Source organism: Rana temporaria, chromosome 13 (genome assembly GCF_905171775.1).
Source record: "Rana temporaria chromosome 13, aRanTem1.1, whole genome shotgun sequence".
Taxonomy (NCBI): domain Eukaryota; kingdom Metazoa; phylum Chordata; class Amphibia; order Anura; family Ranidae; genus Rana; species Rana temporaria.
In genome coordinates, this window is record NC_053501.1 from 89,248,456 (window position 1) to 89,271,317 (window position 22,862).

The window sequence follows — 22,862 nt, forward strand, 5'->3', positions numbered from 1 at the left end:
AAATGCTGGGGGATGGGGTAGTGAAGTAATTTCTCAGCAAAAAAAAAAGCATAGGGACATGGATGGATGAGTTTGCATTGAATTATAAAAATACATTTTATACCCGTTTTGATTTGTGGTGCTCAGATGCAGTGTAGTCTTGCTTTATTATCTGATAAGGATTCACTGTTCACAAAGCTCTCATCAAATTGAAGTTCTTGCCTAGGCAAGTGATGTCATACATCCCAGGAGTCTTCAGGAGGGAAGGAGAGGAGGCTGTTTTTTCTCAACTAAGCATACTCTCCTGCATGCATGCTTGAGCTAAGGGCAGATGGACCCCAGGAAGTATTATTTGCGGTTATTCAAGATGGCCATGGCCAGAGACGCTAGGTGGGTGTTTTTCAAAATTTTGGGTTCAGACGCAAAAGTTTTCGCGTTTCAGACGCAAATCTCGGCAAAACGCCGCTAATCGCGGCAAACCGCGGTACCGGCATTTTGCCGCGATTTCGTTTATAGGCGTTTTTAAAGGTGACCTATTTTTTTACATTAGAAATCTCAAAAATTATGGCAAATGATGAAAAAAACATAAAAAAAAACATAAAAAAATGTAATTGCTTGCATTGCATTGTGGACAATCCACAACTTGTGGCAGGTGACGTGGCCAGGTGACGTGGCAAGTGTACAATCCACAACTTGTGGTAGGTGACGTGGCCAGGTGATGTGGCAGGTGACGTGGCCAGGTCACGTGGCCAGTGGACAATCCACAACTTGTGGCAGGTAACATGGCCAGGTGATGTGGCAAGTGTACAATCCACAACTTGTGGTAGGTGACGTGGCCAGGTGATGTGGCAGATGACGTGGCCAGGTCACGTGGCCATTGGACAATCCACAACTTGTAGCAGGTGACATGGCCAGGTGATGTGGCCAGGTGACATGGCCTGGTGATGTGGCAAGTGGACAATCCACAACTTGTGGCAGGTGACATGGCCAGGTGACGTGGCAGGTGATGTGGCCAGGTGACGTGGCAAGTGGACAATCCACAACTTGTAGCAGGTGACATGGCCAGGTGATGTGGCCAGGTGACATGGCCTGGTGATGTGGCAAGTGGACAATCCACAACTTGTGGCAGGTGACGTGGCAAGTGATGTGCCAGGTGATGTGGCAAGTGAACAATCCACAACTTGTGGCAGGTGGATTGTGGCCAGTGGACAATCCACAACTTGTGGCCGGTGATGTGGCCAGGTGACATGGCCAGGTGATGTGGCAAGTGGACAATCCACAACTTGTGGCAGGTGACGTGGCCAGGTGACATGGCAGGTGACGTGGCCAGTGGACAATCCACAACTTGTGGCAGGTGAAGTGGCCAGGTGATTTGGCAAGTGGATAATCCACTTGTGGCAGGTGACGTGACAAGTGGACAATCCACAACTTGTGGCAGGTGTCGTAGTCAGGTGACGTGGCAAGTGGACAATCCACAACTTGTGGCAAGTGACATGGCCAGTGGACAATTCATAACTTGTGGCAGGTGACGTGGCCAGGTGATGTGGCAGGTGACGTGGCCAGGTGACATGGCAAGTGGACAATCCACAACTTGTGGCAGGTGACGTGGCCAGGTGACGTGGCCAGTGGACAATCCACAACTTGTGGCAGGTGGCTTGGCCAGGTGACATGGCAGATGACGTGGCAAGTGGACAATACACAACTTGAGGCAGGTGACGTGGCAAGTGGACAATCCACAACTTGTGGTAGGTGACGTGGCCAGGTGATGTGGCAGGTGACGTGGCCAGGTCACGTAGCCAGTGGACAATCCACAACTTGTGGGAGGTGACGTGGCCAGTTGATGTGGCAGGTGACGTGGCCAGTGGACAATCCACAACTTGTGGCAGGTGACGTGGCCAGGTGATGTGGCCAGGTGACGTGGCAGGTGACGTGGCCAGGTGACGTGGCCAGGTGACGTGGCAAGTGGACAATCCACAACTTGTGGCAGGTGACGTGGCCAGTGGACAATCCACAACTTGTGGCAGGTGGCATGGCCAGGTGACATGGCAGATGACGTGGCAAGTGGACAATACACAACTTGAGGCAGGTGACGTGGCAAGTGGACAATCCACAACTTGTGGTAGGTGACGTGGCCAGGTGATGTGGCAGGTCACGTGGCCAGGTCACGTGGCCAGTGGACAATCCACAACTTGTGGCAGGTGACGCGGTCAGTTGACGTGGCAGGTGACGTGGCCAGTGGCCAATCCCAAACTTGTGGCAGGCGACGTGGCAGGTTATGTGGCCAGGTGACGTGGCAGGTGACATGGCAAGTGGACAATCCACAACTTGTGGCAGGCGACGTGGCCAGGTGACGTGGCAGGTGACGTGGCCAGGTGACAATCCACAACTTGTGGCAGGTGACATGGCCAGGTGATTTGGCAAGTGCATAATCCACTTGTGGCAGGTGACGTGGCAAGTGAACAATCCACAACTTGTGGCAGGTGACGTGGCCAGTGGACAATCCACAACTTGTGGCAGGTGACGTGGCAGGTGACGTGGCCAGGTGAAGTGGCAAGTGGACAATCCACAACTTGTGGCAGGTGACGTGGCAGGTGACGTGGCCAGTGGACAATCCACAACTTGTGGCAGGTGGCGTGGCCAGGTGACGTGGCAGATGACGTGGCAAGTGGACAATTCACAACTTGAGGCAGGTGACGTGGCAATTGACACGCTAAATACACGTACACTGCTGCTCTCTCAGCTGCTCTGGTCTCACAAAATGGCTGAAATGGTTAAATAATACTGTTTTTTGAGCTTAGGGAGGGTCTTATGATGTTTCTTAACCAAACACTTATAAAACGCAAATGCGGTAAAACGCCACGAAATTCGCAGCAAAAACTGGCGTTTTAAACGCCGGTTTTTGCGTTAGAAAACTTGTGTTTAGATGAGTTTGCATTTGCGTCTCGTGTGCATGGGGCCTAAGCATACTCTCCTGCGTGCATGCTTGAGCTAAGGGCAGATGGACCCCAGGAAGTATTATTTGCCGTTATTCAAGATGGCCATGGCCAGAAATGCTAGGTGGGTGTTTTTCAAAGTGATTTCTCAACAAAATAAAGCCTGGAGACTTGGATGGATGGAGGAATTTGCTTTGAATGTTAAAAATTAATTAAATAGTAATAGTGTTTTTGGTTTGTGGTGCTCAGAAATCTTTTTTTATGTATAGTTGGTCACTATATATGTACACAGGGCTGTCAATATGGTTCATTTTGTACGCAGATTCAAAATACAATAATACAATTCTTAATCCACAGCCATCTTATTCTTACCTGTAAACATCATGTGATTTTGAAACCTCATAGTTAATGTTATTTAGAGCTTCGGGTGGCATGTAGGGCAAGGTCCCTGCAAACGATGGCACTGCAGAAGAAGTAGCCCCTATAATCTTAGACAATCCAAAATCTGTGATCTGTTAAAGAAGAATTATAATTGATTTGATATGAGTTGTCAGATACTGGCATCAAAAAGAATCTCCAGATGGTTTCAAATTCAGAGATGGTGGTGGTGGGATCCATTTTGCTTACCATTTCCATTCTTAAATGGCTACTACTATATTATGCACATGACACATGTAACTTACCTGAACATCTAAATGCTTATTTAAAAGGACATTGCAGGGTTTTAGATCCCGATGAATTATTGGGGGATCCAGACTGTGAAGGTAGTTCATTCCAAGGACCACTTGATGAAGAATCTGGAACCTCAAAGCCCATGGGACATCTGGGATATCGTCGAAGAGAGTGCGTAGAGAACCATAGGACATATACTCCATGACAAGTCCATACTCTACAAGACTGCCTTCTGCCTTCTCATATACTCCAAGGAGACGGAGAACATGGGGGTTGCTCGCTTTCTGCATCACATCTCGTTCCTTCATTAGATCCTTCATCAGCCTTTTCAGGTTGGAACTGAAACAAAGAATCCCAATGCCATTGTGAGCCTGTTACTGGTGCAGTATTACTCTATACATAAAATAAGGAAATCTGCCTGGATCCACCCAGTGCTGGAGGTACAATAAACAGGGCTAGCTTCAAAGCTAAGCTCACCTCTGAATCATTCCTTGTACACATGGTCTGACTTTTGACCATGCAAAAGTCCGCCGTGAGTCCGTCGGAAAGATAGAGAACAGGTTCTCTATCTAAGGTCCGAGAAAAAAAGTCAGATGGCTACCCACGGCCGGACTTTCCGGCCGTGTGTACGAGGCATTATATCAACTTGTCCTCCATCACGACTTCTGCACATTAGGCAGTGGCAGTTTCTGGCACAGGATAGATCCCTTAGCTGGGGCAAGTAACAGCCATGCAGACACATTTTTATGTTAACCACTTGCCGACCGCCACACGCCAATGTACGTCGGCACAAGGGCGTACAGGAATGTCCCCTTTAATGTGTGAGCCGTGGCTCGCACGAGCGCCGCCGGCAGCGCGCTTGCAATCCTGTTGGGAACTCCGTGACCGCGCCCGTGGGACCCGATCGCCGCCGGTGTCCCATGATCGGGTCACAGAGCTGAAGAACGGGGAGAGGTAAGTGTAAACAAACCTTTCCCGTTCTTCCTAGTGGCACTGTCAGTGATCGTCTGTTCCCTGTCATAGGGAACAAAGATCAGTGATGTGTCACGCCAAGCCACACCCTCCAACAGTAAGAATCACTCTTTAGGTCACACTTAACCCCTTCAGCGCCCCCTACAGGTTAACCCCTTCACTGCCATTGTAATTTTTACAGTAATCAGTGCATTTTTATAGCACTGTTCGCTGTAAAAATTACAATGGTTCCAAAATGGTGTCAAAAGTGCCATAATGTCTCAGTGACGATGAAAAAAAAAAAAAAACGCTGATCGCCTCCATTACTAGTAAAAAAAAAATATTAATAAAAATGCCATAAAAATATCCCCTATTTTGTAGACGCTATAACTTTTGCGCAAACCAATCAATAAATGTGTAGCGCTACCCCCGCAGGAACCGCTGGTTGTTTTTGGGATTGGTGTATTAAGTTACCTCTTACCGTTGTCTAGGGGTGAAGTGGATGAGTAGACCAGTGAGCAAATGTCCAGACAATAAATAAAGGTTTTCTGAATGCTTTATTCTCTGCCTAACATGGCCAACATCAACATGAGGTAGAGAGGAAAGGTTGATGAAGCAATAGAGAACTTTGCGGTATCAGGCCTGGATATGAAGCGAGCACTCCTGCTCTCAGTAGTAATAAACACAGTTCGTCGCCACTCTAACCAAAGTGGGTAAAGTGCCCCCAGACATACTCCTGCCATGAGTTTGGCAGCCAAAGTGCTACTTTAAGGTTGCTGGGAGGAACAGGTCTCTGCCACAGACCTGGCTCTAGGGGCCTCTGCCACAGGCCTAGTACTTGGATGAGCTGAATGGATTGAGCGAATCCTCCCAGTAAATTAAGTCAGGGTCACCGAGTGACAGTTGAAGTGTACCTGTCAATGTCCCGGTCACCAGATGGTTCGTCCAGGCCCCTCAGATAACCTGCCTCTGGGTTCTCCTTGAGCCAATCCCCCACCGTTCAGCACATAGCTTGGGATCTCTTCAATAGAGCCGGGGACCCAGCGAGTCACTGGGGCCCCTTTCAGCAACATGGAACTCCGCGTAGCATGCGACCCTGGCCTGGTAGGCCACATCGCCGGGGTCTGTTGGATGCGCACACCCTAAAGGTGGGTGCCGCACCTGGAACCCGCGAAGAACCAACAGAAATGGCGTCTGCCACAAATATACCCTCTCCCAGCATGCCCCGCGAGGAAAAACTCCTCTAATTGGCTGCTGGGGAAAAGTGATTCTGCCAGAACCCTTCTAGCGCCAACTGTCGCCCAGGGGTGGTATCGACACTGCCCATACTGAAAGTAAGGGGGCGCTACAAATGCTTATTGTGATTTTTTTTACCAAAAATATGTAGAAGAATACGTATCGGCCTAAACTGAGGAAATATTTTTTTTTTATAGATTTTTTGGGGATATTTATTTTAGCAAAAAGTAAAAAATATATATTTTTTTAAATTGTCACTCTATTTTTGTTTATAGCGCAAAAAATAAAAAACGCTGAGGTGATCAAATATCACCAAAAGAAAGCTCTATTTGTGGGGAAAAAAGGACGTCAATTTTGTTTGGGAGCCACGTCGCACGACCGCGTAATTGTCAGTTAAAACGACGCAGTGCCAAATCGCAAAAAGGGGCCTGGTCCTTTAGCAACAAAATTGTCCGGGGCAATTATTACAAGCTTATTATTTATTGCAGAACAGGAAATAAAGGAGGAGAGGAAGAATGTAGTTTTGAGGCTTTTGGTATAAAAAATAAATAAATAGTATACCATTGTTAGTATAGTATTGTATAGTGTATATATATTAAAGAGAAACTCCAGCCTTACTATCTGTTTCCATCACCCCTCTATGCTAATCCCTTCACTGCAGGGGTCTCAAACTGGCGGCCCTCCAGCTGTTGTGAAACTACAAGTCCCATCATGCCTCTGCCTGTGGGAGTCATGCTCGTAACTGTCAGCCTTGCAATGCCTTGTGGGACTTTTAGTTCCGCAACAGCTGGAGGGCCGCCAGTTTGACTCGAACATCGTATGTTCAATCGTTCGTCGAATTACGAACGTTTTGGGCCGTTCGCGCCAAAATTCGAGTTGGGTTTCATGGCCCATAATTCACTGCGGCTTCGCAGTGCATTGCTGGCTGATGATTGGCCAAGCATGCACTATGACCCGCATGCTTGGCCAATCACAGCTTGCAAAAAACAGAGAGCCATGATTGGCCAAAGCCAGGGTGGCTTTGGCCAATTATGGCTCAGCGGGTTTAGTACACGCCCCACACTATAAAAGGCCGCCTGCAGGTCGGCCATGTGTAGTGTGTTGTGGTGGTTAAAAGAGAGAAGACAGAGAGAGAGAGAGATTGAGAGAGAGAGAGAGAGAGAGAGTGTCATTTTTAGTAGGTAGATAGAGCAGGCAGGCAGGCTAGTCAGTTAAAGTTACAGTGTGTAGAGGATTATATGCATTCCAGGTGTTGTATATATATTTATACACTATAGTTTAGCTAGATCTGCACTTCCTAATTTACTGGCAGGCAATTGTGCTAGCTGCAGTATTCTCATGTGGTGTGTACTGCCTGTGTCCTCTGCAGTGTGCACCTAAAGCTACGTGGTGTGTGTACTGCCCTTGTCCTCTGCAGTGTGCACCTAAAGCTACGTGGTGTGTACTGCCTGTGTCCTCTGCAGTGTGCACCTAAAGCTACGTGGTGTGTACTGCCTGTGTCCTCTGCAGTGTGCACCTAAAGCTACGTGGTGTGTGTACTGCCCGTGTCCTCTGCAGTGTGCACCTAAAGCTACGTAACGTGGTGTATGTACTGTCTGTGCTATTTTTCTCACTTTTTTTTTCATCCATATTGCAGGGACCAGACATTAAAGCCGCAAGCAGTTTTAAATTACTTTTTTCTTATAGTAATCTAATTTTGTGCAGGGACAGTTCTAAACACGTTCCACTTCACAGGCATACTATAGACACCCAGCAGGTACGATATTTAAAGGAATTTTTCATTTTTTTCCCACTTTAAGCATCATTAAAATCACTGCTCCAGAAAAAAACGACCGTTTTTAAAACTTTTTTTCCATTGATACATGTTCCCTGGGGCAAGACCCGGTTCTCAAAGACGTTTTACGACAATAACTTGCATGACATGTTAAGAACCGACTTTCCATTATTGACCACCCCCCTTTTACGACTGCTACCCTTTCCCACTTTCCAAAATAACGACCGACACCGGTGTGGAGTAAAGTTGGCCTTACGGCCTATTTATTTAACAAAACTAAAATTAACATAAATAACCATTTTCAATAAATAACTTTTACACAACTTTAAACCTCCTGGTGGTCTAAGAGACCACAACTCCAATTGGCCACTGGGACAATAAACCTCAGACTCTGAGGCAGTACACCTGTCCGCAGTGACCTACACATTAACTGTTAACCCCTTCCTGGTCAACCTGCGTTGACCGAAAGGTACCCGTATCCCCCATATCACCTATGGGTACAACCGTTTGTCTTAAAACTTCCTGCCTTTCTTCCTCTCCAGAAACCCCAAACACCGCCCCCCTTTCCGCTCGCCTACCACATGGGAGGGTGGGTGGGACGCTTAACCTTCTGTTAAAATGGAGGAGTTACACAATGTCACTTCCTCCCTCCAGGCTAATGTTAGGCAGCCCATCCTCTTCCCTTAGTTACACCTACTCCCTTAACACCTACTCCCTTAACCTTAGCACTACTCCAAACCCCCCAGCCACTCTGATTAACTTAAAGCAGCCACAAGCTAAAAACCTATCTTCCTGGCGGTCCCTCCCTGTCATGCCGTCCCTCCGCCTATCTGTTCCCTTTTGGCTCTGGGACTCTTATTAGGCTTTAAAATTAGCACTTTTGAATTCGAACATTCGAGTCCCATAGACGTCAATGGGGTTCTAAATGTTCGGGCGAACGCTTGGTCCGTTCGAAAGTTCTGGTGCGAACCGAACGGGGGGGTGTTCGGCTCATCCCTAGTCATCTCCTCTCATGCTAATCTCTAGCACCCTGGTCACCTCCTCCTATGCTCATTTCTAGCACCCTCATCACTTCCTCCCATGCTCATTTCCAGGACTTCTTCAGAGCCTTTTTCATCCTCTGGAACTCCCTACCCCAATCTGTCCATCTCCTACTCTGCCCGCTTTCAGGCAATCCTACCCTTGAAAAGGTATCTCTTCAGGCAAGCCTATACTGTTTCTAGCTACTAACCAAATTTTACTTTTTGAACAACTTTGCACAGTTTCTACCATATCACTAGCCCCTCTCTTTAGATTAAAAGCTCTCACAAGCAGTAGGGGCGTGGCTAGCCATCGAGCTGAATGGACGGCTGACTCTGCAGCTCCTGCACTGACCGGAGATTCGACCCAACAAAGCACTGCTCCCGACCGCAGAAATGCATCAACAGGACCCCCACACAGTGGGGAATCAGCCCGGACCCTCCCGCAAACGGAAGGAATACCGGATCCCTCGGAAACTCACGGATTTCTTCGCCGCAGCGCCTGGAGGACAAATCCAAGATGGCGCCCGCAATGGAAAATCATCCCGGATGGGGAACCATTGCTCCACATGCCTACTGCAGAGAAACATCGGCCCCTCAACAAAAGTCCTCACTCCAATGGGATCAAGTGACCAGGTTTCAGTGCTGTCCTAGCTCAAGTTTTCAGTACGCACTCCGGTCCAGTGCCTGCTCGTGCAGTTAGTTCACGAACTTATACCCTCCACCAACGCTCAGTGGTTCTGCTGATATACCACTGACCCTTGTTCGTTTTTGTTGTTCCTTCACCCAGTTTTCCTATCTGACCCTGTTGCATTTGTGTTCTATTGCAATAACTGTTATCCTCTTTTCCCCCTTACCCATCCTGATACCGGAAGAGCACATCTCTACCACTCCACAGCCTTTACTGAAGAATCCATCCTCGTGACCCTCCGGAACCTAAGGGCTTGCAAGCTCCTACTCGGTCCTGATCATACGCCACCGAACTGTGAGTACTCCCTCTTCCAGCTATACACAGCACCACATTGAACGATGCCGAAGTTTATCTCACTTAATGTGAAGGGCCTAAACCACCCCGCCAAACGGGCATCGCTCTGGAAAACAGCTCGTGACTCCAGATGCGATATCCTCTGTGTACAAGAGACACACTTCCAGATTTCTGCTGAACCCAAATGTACAAATAAGGACTTTCCCACCATACTTAAAGCCTCCGGACCTGACAAAAAGAATGGCATACTGATGGCCTTCAAGAACACAGTGTCTCTTGATATCCATAATACCCTCATTGATCCTAATGGAAGATACCTAGCACTAGACTGCTCTCTGAATGGTGTCAGATACACCATCGTGTCAGTATATGCACCAAACAAGGGCCAAATCCCCTTTCTGTCTAAACTGATGAAACAAATAGACCGCTTTAAACAAGGCCGCCTTGTCATCTGCGGGGACTTCAACATTGTTCCAGACAATTCAATCGATGCCTCCTCCAGACCCAACAGAGCCTTGTCACCTATGGGAACCTTCATACGCTCACACGATCTGTACGATGTGTGGCGATGCCACCACACTACTGAAAGGGACTACACCTTTTTCTCTCCGTGTCACAATTCCTACACTCGAATTGACTATTTTTTGGTCGACAAATGGACCCTGCCCACTGCCTCAGCCTCTGAGATAGGTACCATCACTTGGTCAGACCACGCACCTATTGCCTTGGTTACTAGTGACTCTCCCTCCACCTCCGCCACGAGGATTTGGAGGGCTAATTCAACTCTCATGAACTCACCTCTGTATTCGGAATATATCAAGAACTGCTTAGAGGAATTTTTTGCATTAAATGCAGACTCTGTTACAGATAACTCAGTCCTCTGGAATGCTCATAAAGCGTTCGTGCGAGGAATTCTTATCCAATTGGGAGCTAGGGAGAGGAGGAGGAGATCACAACGTCTAGATTCCCTGACAGCAGACATCCAAACGCTAGAAACACAAAACCAATCCCACCCCGACAGTGCCCTCAAACATAAACTAGGTATCCTTAGACAAGAATTGAGATCCCATCTTCTAGACTCCTATGAGAAAGCTCACACCCGCTTTGGGGCTAAGCACTACTCCACGGGCAATAAAGCCGGTAAGGCCATGGCAGCCAGGATCAAAGGGCATTATGCCAAAACCAGGATCGCTCACCTGTACCATCCCGCCTCTAAACAAAAACTGATAGATCCCTCTGCCATTGCCGATGCATTTCGCCACTATTACAATACCCTCTACAACTTAAAAGAGGACTCCTCTGTCCCACAACCCTCCCCCCAAGATATATCATCATTTCTGGGAGAAATTAACCTTCCCCAGCTATCTGACGATCAACTTCTGACTTTGAACGCCCCGTTTACCCCTCAAGAGATCCTACAAATTATCACAAAATTGCCCTCTAACAAATCCCCGGGCCCTGATGGGCTCACTAGTGAATACTACAAGCTCTTTGGGCACACTCTAGCGCCCTTCCTCTCAAATGTCTGCAATGACGCTGCCTCGTCCTCCTCTCTCCCTCCAGAAATGCTGTCCGCATTGATTGTTACATTGCCGAAGCCAGGCAAGGTACCCACCCACGCGCAAAACTTTCGTCCTATATCTTTACTCAACATGGACACCAAAATCTATGCCAAACTCATAGCCAACCGGCTGATTGACCTGATGCCCTTACTCATCCACAAGGACCAATCAGGATTCACGAAAGGGAGACAAACGTTTGACGCTACCCGCAGGATTCTCAACATCATACATGGTGCAGGATCCGCGCGAACGCCTTTTCTGCTCCTTTCCCTGGACGCGGAGAAGGCGTTCGACAGAGTCCACTGGGACTATATGAGAGCGACTCTTGTTAAATTTGGCTTCCAGGGCCCCATATTGTCGGCCATAATGGCACTGTACTCCTCCCCTTCGGCCCAAGTGTACACCTCAGAAATGCTGTCACGACCATTTTCCATAACCAATGGCACCCGCCAAGGCTGCCCTTTGTCCCCGCTCATATTCAACCTGGTCATGGAACCGCTTGCGGAACATGTCAGGAATCACCCCGCCATAGCGGGCTTCCGCTTCGGCACAAAAGACCATAAAATTAGTCTATTCGCGGATGACGTGATATTATTGCTTACAGACCCAATATCCTCCCTGGCTTCGGTACAATTGCTGTTACAAAGATTTAGTAATGTTTCGTATTATAAGGTGAATGAACAAAAATCTCATATTTTAGACCTAGGATTGGACGCCATTACTAGCAACTTACTTAGAAACACTTACCTGTACTCCTGGGCAGACAAGGGCATACAATACCTGGGCGTAACACTATGTAAATCACTGAAAGATACTTCAAAACACAACTACACTAACATCAAACAAACACTGATCAAAGAAACAAGTAACCTATCTAAACATGAATTCTCATGGGCAGGTCGCCTCGCGGCGTTCAAAATGATGTTACTCCCCAGACTGTTGTACATTTTCCGCACGCTACCCATGCCTCTTCCACGCTCCTATCTCACTTCTCTACAATCCATCTTGAATCGATTTGTGTGGCAAGGTAAAAAATCTCGATGTAGCCACTCCAAACTCATTAAACACAGGTCAGTGGGCGGGATGGGCCACATAGACATTAGGGACTACTATCTGTCCTCAATACTTTCCCAAATGAGAGACTGGTTCTCCACTGTTCCATCTACACTATGGGGAGACATAGAAAACACTGCGACACCGGGACCCAACCTAACCAGTTGGCTGTTCAGTACGACCACCAAAAACACACCGCTGACTCCATACTCTCCTACCATACAGGCCTCTGTTAAGGCATGGAAAATCCTTCACACCACACGATGGCCGAATTCCTTGACCAAACCTATACCGGTCCCCTTAGACACACTGAAACTACTGTCACCCGACCTGACCATTCCAACGTGGCTTGCAGCACAAGTGCACTCCACTTCTGACCTACGTTCCCTTGCGGCTACTACCTCCTTCTTACAATTACAACAACAATTCTTTGCTCCGACCAAGGATTACTTTACATACTATAGACTGCAAAAATGCCTAACGGCTAACCCCTCACTAGAAGGTTCTTTACCAATCCACATATGGAACTACTTCCTAGGTGATGCTACTAAACCTAGAGGCACCTCCATACTGTACTCCACTCTTCAAGACAAGACCCTATTCCACAAAACTAAACCCCTGGGTGACTGGGAGACCGATGTCCGAGCTCTCTTTACTGACGAGCAATGGCAAACGGCAATTAAATCTGTCTACAAATACACCTCTTGTACCTCCCTATGGGAGCTGACCCAGAAGATACTAATGAGATGGTACATGACACCCCACAAGATAGCCAAGTTTTATGCACACACATCTGACACGTGCTGGAGAGAATGTGACCTACCTGGCACACTCTTACACATTTTTTGGACATGTCCACGCATTCGGCAACTATGGTCTGCAGTTGAGAAGACCCTACGAGACATCCTACACTCCCCCATACTCCTGTCATCTCACCTAGCCATTCTCAACCTTACTATTGACGACCTACCACCGACTCACCGACTGGTGACCACACACGTTCTTTTAGCGACGAAACTACTGATTGCTAGAAAATGGAAAACAAAGGATGCCCCCACTCTCACTGAAGTAATTAACCTAGTGCAAACCCACCACACATACGAAACTATCTTAGCCCGGGGGAAACCCACTTATTCTAAACTGCTCGCCCTCTGGAACCCTTGGACCACTTGGTACACGAACACCTACGCCAAGTGACACGCCAAGTGACACACCCTTGATGTATTATATTGTGATCTTTACTGGTGCTCTTCCCTCCCTTCCCCCCCTCCCCTCCCTACCTCCCCTCTCCCCTTGACTTGAGTTCACCCGCTCCTTTTCTCCCCTGCCTCCCCCCCCCCCCTCTATGTTATGTTATGTTTTTGACACGACGCATAATGTGTTAACATCGAGACCCTTCCTTTTGGTCTGGTCTGTTCTTTCTGTAGTTACTAATGCTTTGCCACCTTCACACAAGTGAACCCTTGGCACATACTTAGTACCCACCCACTGTTCAAGGCAAGTTCACTGCCATTTCTATGGAAAACTTTAAACCTCGCAAATGTGTTTGTATTACTGTACATTGAAAATTTCAATAAAAACTATTTGAAATAAAAGCTCTAAAAAGCAGGGACTCTTCTAAGGCTAGACATGCACATAAAGAGATTCCTCCATCTACGCTCTACAATGTGGATGGAGGAATCTTCCACTGTGGCTACTGTATTTTGACAGCTGGCCCAACCATCTTATTGGATGAAGCTGCAGCTTGGCTGATAATTTTCCATCAGTCTCTTTTGATTTTTTCAACTTAAAGTTGAAGTATTGCCAAAGCTATTTTGGTTATACTTCTCCTATGGATCACAGGAGTACACCCTTGTTCTGCACTTCAAAGTCAGGATCCACCCAGATGCCTGGATAAGCAGCTGGCTGAGCCTCTCGGCATTCTGCTGAGAGGCTCAGCCAGCTGCTCCCGCCCCCTCCAGAGCTCAGCAGTCCAATGAGCGCTGGAGGGGCAGAGCAGAGAGCCGGTGACTAACAGTCACCGGCTCTCTGGAGACTGCAGACTGAAAACTGAGTGATCAGCAGTGTTCAAACAAACATTTATGCTCATTTAGATGGATCAGTCTTAGAGCCGGTGGGGGACAGATGCAGCATGGATCAATGCTGCAGCCATCTAGATGAGTATAAATGTTTGTTGTTTTTAACTTCCAAACTTCGGGGCAGATCCACAGTGATAGTACGCCGGCGTATCTACTGATACGCCGGCGTACTTTCAAATTTCCCGCGTCGTACCTTTAGTTCGAATCCTCAAACCAAGATACAACGGCATCTGGGTTTGATCCGACAGGTGTACAGCTTTGTACGCCTTTGGATCGTAGATGCAATACTTCGGCATCCGCTGGGTGGAGTTTGCTTCGATTTCCGCGTCGGGTATGCAAATTAGCTTTTTCCGACGATCCACGAACGTACGCGCGGCCGTCGCATTCTCTTACGTCGTCTCTAGTCGGCTTTTTCCGGCGTATAGTTAAAGCTGCTATTTTGCGGTGTATAGATAGACTTGCCATGTTAAGTATGGCCGTCGTTCGGGGGGGCGTGTCCCGATGTGAGCAGCGGCAGACGTGTTCCAGGAGAGCTCCGGTCATCCTGTCTCCATCCTGTGCCATCCGTGCATCTGCCGACTCAGGGAGCACCGCCACGGCCTAGGGATTGTTCCCCTTCAGCTCCTGCCCTGCCCTGGCTGAAAATTGAGCGGGTTGCTGTTCCCTGGAGGAGACGATTCGTCCGGCCTGTACTCGCGGCCGTCGCCGCCATCTTGCCAGCCGGATCCTCACACCATCTGGGACCATCCTCGCTGCTGCCGACTTGGGGGGCACCGCCGCAACACCAGGTGTGTTCCCTTGCCTCTCCTGCTTTGCCCGGGCCGCGTATTGTGCGGTGGAGCCGCTCACGGGGCTGGACGTCCGCTCGGCCATAGCCGGCCTGTAACTGCGGCCGGAGCATCCCATCCATCCACCGGGCCCTGACCATCTGCGGCTCCGGTGCTCTGTCGGGCCATCCTGGTGTCTCCCCTGTCCCTCCTCGTGTCCCTGCTGCGGTTCGGAGGACCCCTGGACTGACGTTGCCTGTGGAGGCCTGCTGAGGCCTAGCTGACGGTGGCCATCTTGCCGGACCTGGGACTCGCGGTGGTGCTATCCCCACCCAGGGCTCCAGAGTACAGGTAGGCCTCCGATACCTGTCCAGCCCATCCCTTCCTCACCTCGTGCTGGGGCCTAGTGGCGGCTGCCACTTAATCATCACCCCGGACTTGAGTGCTGCGGTTCCCCCCTCTCTGTGCCTTCCCCAGTGCGGATGCCACCAAAAAAGCATAAGTCGGCCAAGTCCACTCCGCAACAGAATCCACCGACCTCCCCCTCGTCGCGCCCAGACACCGTTCTGATCGGGAGGCTACAGGCCCTACTGGCCGATTTGGAGGTGGAGCCCGGAGACGCTCCGGTGGCAACGACATCTGCTCCTATACCGCAAGATAGTACCGCCACGATCCTTGCAGCCATTGAACAGAGCAGAACCTCATTACTGATGCGCATAGATCACCTTGCGGAGGACTGCACCCTGATAAGGAACGACTTGGACAAAATCAGGGGGAAGATAACTGAGTCTGAATCCAGGATCTCAGCTACCGAGGATCTCGCCGCTACCCACGTCGCCTCCATTGCTGAGCTGCAGCGCACAGTGCAGGCCCTCGTTGCCAAGTCTGACGATGCCGAAAACCGGCTCAGGCGGAACAATATTAGAGTCCTTGGCCTACCTGAGGGGGATGAGGGGGACCGTCCAGCGGAATTCGCGGAGGAGTTCTTTAAGGACCTGCTGGGTATTACTGCTGTCACTCCTACCTATGTGGTTGAAAGAGCCCATCGGGTGCCCACGGGCCGAGCCGTCCCGGGAAACCTCCCTAGACCCTTCCTGGTCCGCTTTCTGAATTACCGAGACAGAGACAGAATTTTGGCGGAAGCTCGTAAACATCCCACACTTAAACATGGCAATGCCTCCATCCTCCTTTTCCCTGACTTCTCGGCTGAGTTGCAGAGGAAGAGAAAGACTTTCAACGATGTCCGTAAACGGCTTAGAGGAAAAAATATTAAATACGGCATGCTTTACCCTAGCCGACTACGGGTCCAACATGACGGCAAAGTTTGGTTTTTTGACACCCCTTCGGAGGCTGATGACTGGCTGGCTACTCTGGGCTAATCGTCTCCCTTAGACGCTACTTGATGCACGGATCATTCACATCCTGAACTCCCTGTCCTTTTATCTTCCTTTTCACACAGGCCGGAGCTACGGCGAGCACACCCTTACGCTGGATAAGCATCTACCCCTTGCAAATTGACTTTGCTTTGCTCGCAAGACGTTCCCTGACCTGTTTCTCATACACCTTTTTGGAGGAACCCTATCATAGGGCTGAGCCTGCAGCTTAGTTTAGTGCTGCAGAGGACTGTATGGTGGCCTAATTTTTAGGTCTAGCTATACAAGTATTGTGTTTCTGTTTTTGGGTAAAGACCACTTCCTGGCCTCCATGATGTTCTGGGGGGTAGGGGGAATTGGTAGGATAAGCACCTGGTGTTTGGGAAGTTGTAGTTTTGTTTCTGTGATGGTTTACATGTGTGTTCTGTGTTTCACGTACAATGGCTCATGCTTCACTGCTGCTCACCAGGTGTCACCTGCTAGACGAATGTTAGTCTCCTCTAATTATTTTGGCCGAAATCCCTATGGCGTCACGTGATCAGGATTCATTTTCTGTGGTATCCTGGAACGTACGTGGACTCAACTCCAAGTTTAAGAGGGCGCTTCTTTTTCAATACATCAAACAATTCAATCCATCGATCCTGGTCCTGCAGGAGACACACCTGGTGGGCAGTAAGCTCATGGCTTTGAAAAGGCCCTGGGTACAGAAGGCCTTTCATGCCTCCTACTCAACATATGCGAGGGGAGTTTCCATCTTGATACATAAGTCTCTCCCATGTGTCATAGAAGCGGTTCACACGGACCCGCTGGGTAAATTTGTTATATTGGTACTCACGTTGTGGCAGCAGAGGTATGTTCTTGCAGGTATATATGTGCCACCACCCTTTAAATCTGAAATTTTGTATACTATACTGGAGAGGATCACCCCCTACTGTCCTGCAAAAATATTGTTTTTGGGCGACTTTAATGCCATCCTCTCCCCTGATTTGGATAGACCCTTGCCGCCTAAGTCCTTCACAGGGGAGTTGTCTAATTGGGCATTAGCTGCGGGGGTAACGGAAGTCTGGAGGTGGAAATTCCCATCCACTAAAAGCTTTTCATGTTTTTCTACCACATACAAAACCGCCTCCAGAATTGACTATGCTTTTGCTAACCCCTCCATGCTGATGGATGTTCTAGACGCATCTTATTTGTCCAGTGGTCTCTCTGACCACAGCCCCCTGCAGATCACCCTGCGCATCTCCTCCTCTCGTAGTGGCTCTATGTGGCGGCTTGGTGCGCAGTGGATTTCCCAACCTGATATAGCGGAACAGGCCCCCCAAGCCTTGCGTGCTTACTGGGACTCTAATGAAGGGTCATCCTCTCCTGAGATAGTCTGGGATGCTTTCAAGGCATTCACAAGGGGCCATTACATCTCGGCCATCAAGGGGGTCAGGGTGCAGCAAACTGCTGCCACGGTGGCGTTGGAGAATGGGGTGGAGTTGGCTTCGGCCCAGTATGGATTGGATCCCTCCGCCTCAAACTTTGATGCGTTGCAGGCATCCAAACGCAGTCTTCACCTTCATGTCACAGAGGTTACTAGATTGGAACTGTATCATAAGAAACAAACATTTTTTGAACAGGGGGACAGGAATGGCAGACTGTTGGCAATGATGTCCCAGCATGACATCCCGAATACAATGATTCCTGAGCTCGCCTCTCCCACGGGTGAGGCCATCTCATCTCCAGAGGCCATTTTGCTAGCGTTCCGTGACTTTTACCAATCCTTATACGCCACCACATTGCCCACGGGTTTAGACCCAACGGAACTGGAACTCCTGCTAGATCCAATCGCCCTGGGTTGGCTCTCCGATTCAGAGAGATCACATTTGGTTGCCCCAATAACTGCCGAGGAGGTTCTCGCTGTGATTAACTCCCTGTCCACTGGCAAGGCTCCTGGCCCTGATGGTCTTCCGGTAGACTTTTACATAGCACATGCCGGCATGTTGGCTCCCCGGCTGGCTGCCCTGTTTTCTCACTGCCTGAAGCGGGGCTCTCTCCCACCCTCCATGGCGCACGCGCATGTTATTCTCATTCCCAAATCTGGTAAGGATCCCAAGTTATGTGCCTCCTATAGACCCATAGCGCTTCTCAATAACGACCTCAAAATTCTGACTAAGCTCCTCACGGCTAGGCTTAGCACTTTACTCCCCTCCCTCATAGACTCGGATCAGACCGGTTTCATGACCCACAAGTCTACAGATATAAACCTTCGTAGATTGTTCACTAATCTTCATGCACAACATGACAATCAGGGTACCAGAGTAGTTGCCTCCCTTGATATTGAGAAGGCATTCTACTCATTAGAATGGCCTTTCCTGTGGGAGATTCTGCGAAGGATGGGATTCCCCCTGGTGTTTATACAATGGCTGCAGACTATATATCATTCACCGACGGCTGCCATTCGCTTAGGGGGTCGGCTATCTCCTGTTTTTAAGCTTGCTAGGGGTACGCGGCAGGGCTGTCCTCTCTCTCCGGCCCTATTTGCTATTGCCATGGAACCAGTGGCTGAGGCACTACGTGTCTCGCCACATGTTAGAGGTCTCCGGTTGGCCTGGCTGGAGGAGAGGGTGGTCCTGTACGCTGATGACCTCCTCCTTTTTCTAAATGATGCCGGCCCTTCTCTACAGGGGGCACTGCAGGTCCTAGAACAATTTGCTGAGGTGACAGGGCTTAAAGTCAACTGGTCGAAGTCACAATTGCTTGCTATTGATGAGAATGCTAGGGGAGGGGCGTCGGCTTCTCTTCAGCTACAATGGGTTGATGATTTTACATACTTAGGAGTACGTGTCTCGAGGAATGTGGCTGATTTTCTTCCGATGAACTTGACCCCGGTAGTCAACTCAGTCAGGGCCAAGCTGAAAGCATGGGAGAACCTTCCTCTATCCCTGTTAGGGCGTGTCAATCTTATTAAAATGAAAATCCTTCCCAAGTTCACGTATTTGTTTCGTAACTCCCCTCAGTGGATCCCCAAATCGTTTTTTTTTCCACCTAAACCAACTCTTCTCCTCCTTTCTATGGGGCCCACGCCCTCCCCGCTTCAAGTTAACCACTCTCGGACTGCCACAAATATTTCATTGCGACTCAATTAGTCACTGCATTCTGGTGGCTTGTTCCGGATACATCCAATTCGGCCTGGGCCACTGAAGCCGCAGTGTTGGGGTCTGCGGAGGCCTTGTCGAACCTCCTATTGCGGGGTCCGAGGGCTCCGTACAACCTGACCCCCTCTATGTGCACCACCCTTAGGGCCTGGAGGGAGGGCCTGGCCCGTGAAAAATATCCCTCAACGGCAGTATCCCCGAACGCCCCCCTCTGGAACAATCCCACACTTAGTCACTTTGTCAACATCCCAGACCCGGTGGTGTGGACCAAGTATCGCATTAAAATTCTCTCTGATATCACCGCAGACCTCTCAATTTTCTCCTTTGATTGTTTAAAGTCTAAACACAATGTCCCGCCCTCACATGGATTCAGATACCTTCAGTTGTCCCATGCTTTCAGGGCCCAGTTTCCACCAGGCGAAAGGCAACTGGTGCAGTCTGACTTGGAGCGGATTTTGCGCTTCGATTGTGCAAACAAACCCACCTCTGAGTTATATGCACATCTCCTCCGAGTCTCTTCTCCTGAATTGTCCAGGCTCCGCCAGCAATGGGGCCGGGATGATCCGGAACTGGACTCTGAGGACTGGGTGGATATATGGGACTTCCCATTTAAGATACTGGTCTCCCTGAGAGATCGCCTTATTCAATACAAGATTGTCCACAGAGCGTATCTCACTCCCGCCCGAGTGCACCGGATGAGGTCCTCCCTCTCCCCGGAGTGCTGGCGTTGTGACCATGCTCAAGGGGACTACATTCATATTTTCTGGTCCTGCCCGGTCATAACAGTTTTTTGGTCACAAGTCTTTTTGGAGGTGAATGAATTGTTCAGTATCTCTATTGTCCCATCCCCAAGAATATGCCTGCTGGGACTGGTGGAGGACCTGGTGCCCAGGGTGGCTGAGAGAACCCTGTTGGGACTCTTGCTGTTCTATGCCAGGAAGTCCATCGTCCTGTGCTGGAAGCGTAGGGCCCCTCCCTCGTTGGGACTCTGGAAAACACTTGTCAATAATGTGATACCCCTATACAAAGATACTTATGTACACAGAGGCTGTCCGAAAAAATATGACAAAGTCTGGTCTAAATGGTTGGCAGAGGCCTCCACCGCGGCTGCGGATTAGGAGGCTTCTTTGATTTCTGATAGCGTTGCTTGAAGTCTTACTGAACCGTCCCCTGTTGGCACAACAACTTGGGTGACCATGTTTCACCATCCTCCTACCCCTGGAGCTTGAGCCAGACCACCTCATTGATGACAGTTTAATATGGTAGTCGCCAATTTCTATTGTGTCTTGGTTCTGTACTGCTACCTTGCGACCCCTGCGTGGGTCCTGACCGTGTTGTAAGCCAGATGTTGGCTGTGCTATTGTACGTTGTATTGTCTATGTGTTTTTACAAATAAAATAAAAAAGATTTTCAAAAAAAAAAAAAGTATGGCCGTCGTTCCCGCGTCGAAATTTGAATTTTTTATTTTTTTTGCGTAAGTCGTACGTGAATAGGGATGGACGTAATTCACGTCTAAGTTGCTGCGACGTCATTTCGCGCAATGCACGGTGGGAAATTTCTAAACGGAGCATGCGCAGTTCATTTGGCGCGGGGATGCGCTTCATTTAAATGAAACACGCCCCTACTCACCGATTTGAATTCTGCTTCCAGAAATACAGTACGCCGCTGCAACTTACAGCGCAAAATCTTTGAGGATTTCAAACAAAGCCAAGTAAGTTACGGCGGCGTAGCGTATCTTAGATACGCTGCGCCGGCTCCTATCTATGTGGATCTGGCCCTACATCTTTTAACCCTCTTGTATTAAATTGTATTGAAACTGTACTTTCTGCCTTTATATTGTAAAGTCCTGTCCAAACTGTTGACACTATATAAATCCTGTATAATAATTAGGGATGAGCCGAACATACCCGGGTTCGGTTCGCACCAGAACGTTCGAACAGAACGTCCGTTCGCACAAACATTTAGAACCCCATTGAAGTCTATGGGACTCGAACGTTCGAATTCAAAAGTGCTCATTTTAAAGTCCAATATGCAAGTTATTGATGGAAAACGTCTTTGAGAACCCGGGTCTTGTGCCAGGGAACATGTATCAATGGAAAAAAAAGTTTTAAAAACTGTAGTTTTTTCTTGAGCAGCGATTTTAATGATGCTTAAAGTGAAAAAAAAAAATCCTTTTAAATATGGTACCTGCTGGGTGTCTATAGTAGTGGCACGTGTTTAGAAATGTCCCTGCACAACATGAGATTACTCTCAGAAAAAAAGTAATTTAACACTGCTTGTGGCTTTAATGTAATGGTTGGTCCCTGCAATGTGGATAAAAATCATTGAAAAAAATAGCATGAGTTTCCCCGCCACCACTCCCCCCAGGTCATTACAAGACCGAGTGCTGATCCTAACCTCCCTGGGGCCCTAAGCAAAATGACATGGCACATTAAAAATGAGAATCGGGGGGGGCGCTGACGACAGTGACATGTCACATTAACCACTTTCCCACCGGACCATTTGTCAGCCTTAAGACCAGAGGTGTTTTTACAATTTTCCACTGCGCTGCTTTAACTGGTAATTGCGCGGCCATACAATGTTGTACCCAAACAAAATTTGCGTCCTTTTTTTCCCACAAATAGAGCTTTCTTTTGATGGTATTTGATTGCCTCTGCGATTTTTAATGTTTGCGATATAAACGGAAAAAGAGCGAAAATTTTGAGAAAAAATGATATTTTCTACTTTTTGTTATAAGAAAAATCGAACAAACTCAATTTTAGTCATACATTTTGGCCAAAATGTATTCAGCCACATGTCTTTAGTAAAAAAAATGCCAATAAGCGTATATTTATTGGTTTGCGCAAAAGTTATAGCATCTACAAACTAGGGTACATTTTCTGGAATTTACACAGCTTTTATTTTATGACTGCCTATCTCAATTCTTGAGGTGCTAAAATAGCAGGGAAGTACAAAACCCCCCCAAATTACCCCATTTTGGAAAGTAGACACCCCAAGGAACCTGCTGAAACGCATGTTGAGTCCATTGAATATTTTATTTTTTTGTACCAAGTGATTGAATAATGACAAAAAAAAAAAGAAATTACAAAAAGTTGACACTAAATGATATATTGCTCACACATGCCATAGTTATATGTGGAATTGCACCCCAAAATACATTCTGCTGCTTCTCCTGAGTACGGGGATACCACATGTGTGAGACTTTTTGGGAGCCCAACCACGTACGGGGCCCCGAAAACCAAGCACCGCCTTCAGGATTTCTAAGGGCGCAAATTTTTTATTTCACTTCTCACTACCTAAGACAGTTTTGAAGGCCATAAAATGCCCAAATAGCACAAAA

The 22,862-nt window shown here is 48.4% G+C and overlaps 1 protein-coding gene across 2 annotated transcripts in view; it reads right to left on the reverse strand.

Moving 5' to 3' along the window:
• Positions 1 to 22,862, reverse strand: part of LOC120920813 (receptor-interacting serine/threonine-protein kinase 3-like) — a 127,479-nt gene that overhangs the window by 86,660 nt on the left and 17,957 nt on the right. For both annotated transcript variants that reach the window (XM_040333141.1, XM_040333140.1), the window contains exons 2-3: positions 3,596 to 3,923; positions 3,285 to 3,424 (exon numbers count right to left, since the gene is read on the reverse strand). In XM_040333141.1, the coding sequence (XP_040189075.1) occupies positions 3,285 to 3,424; positions 3,596 to 3,923 (468 nt within the window). The remainder of the gene's footprint in view (positions 1 to 3,284; positions 3,425 to 3,595; positions 3,924 to 22,862) is intronic.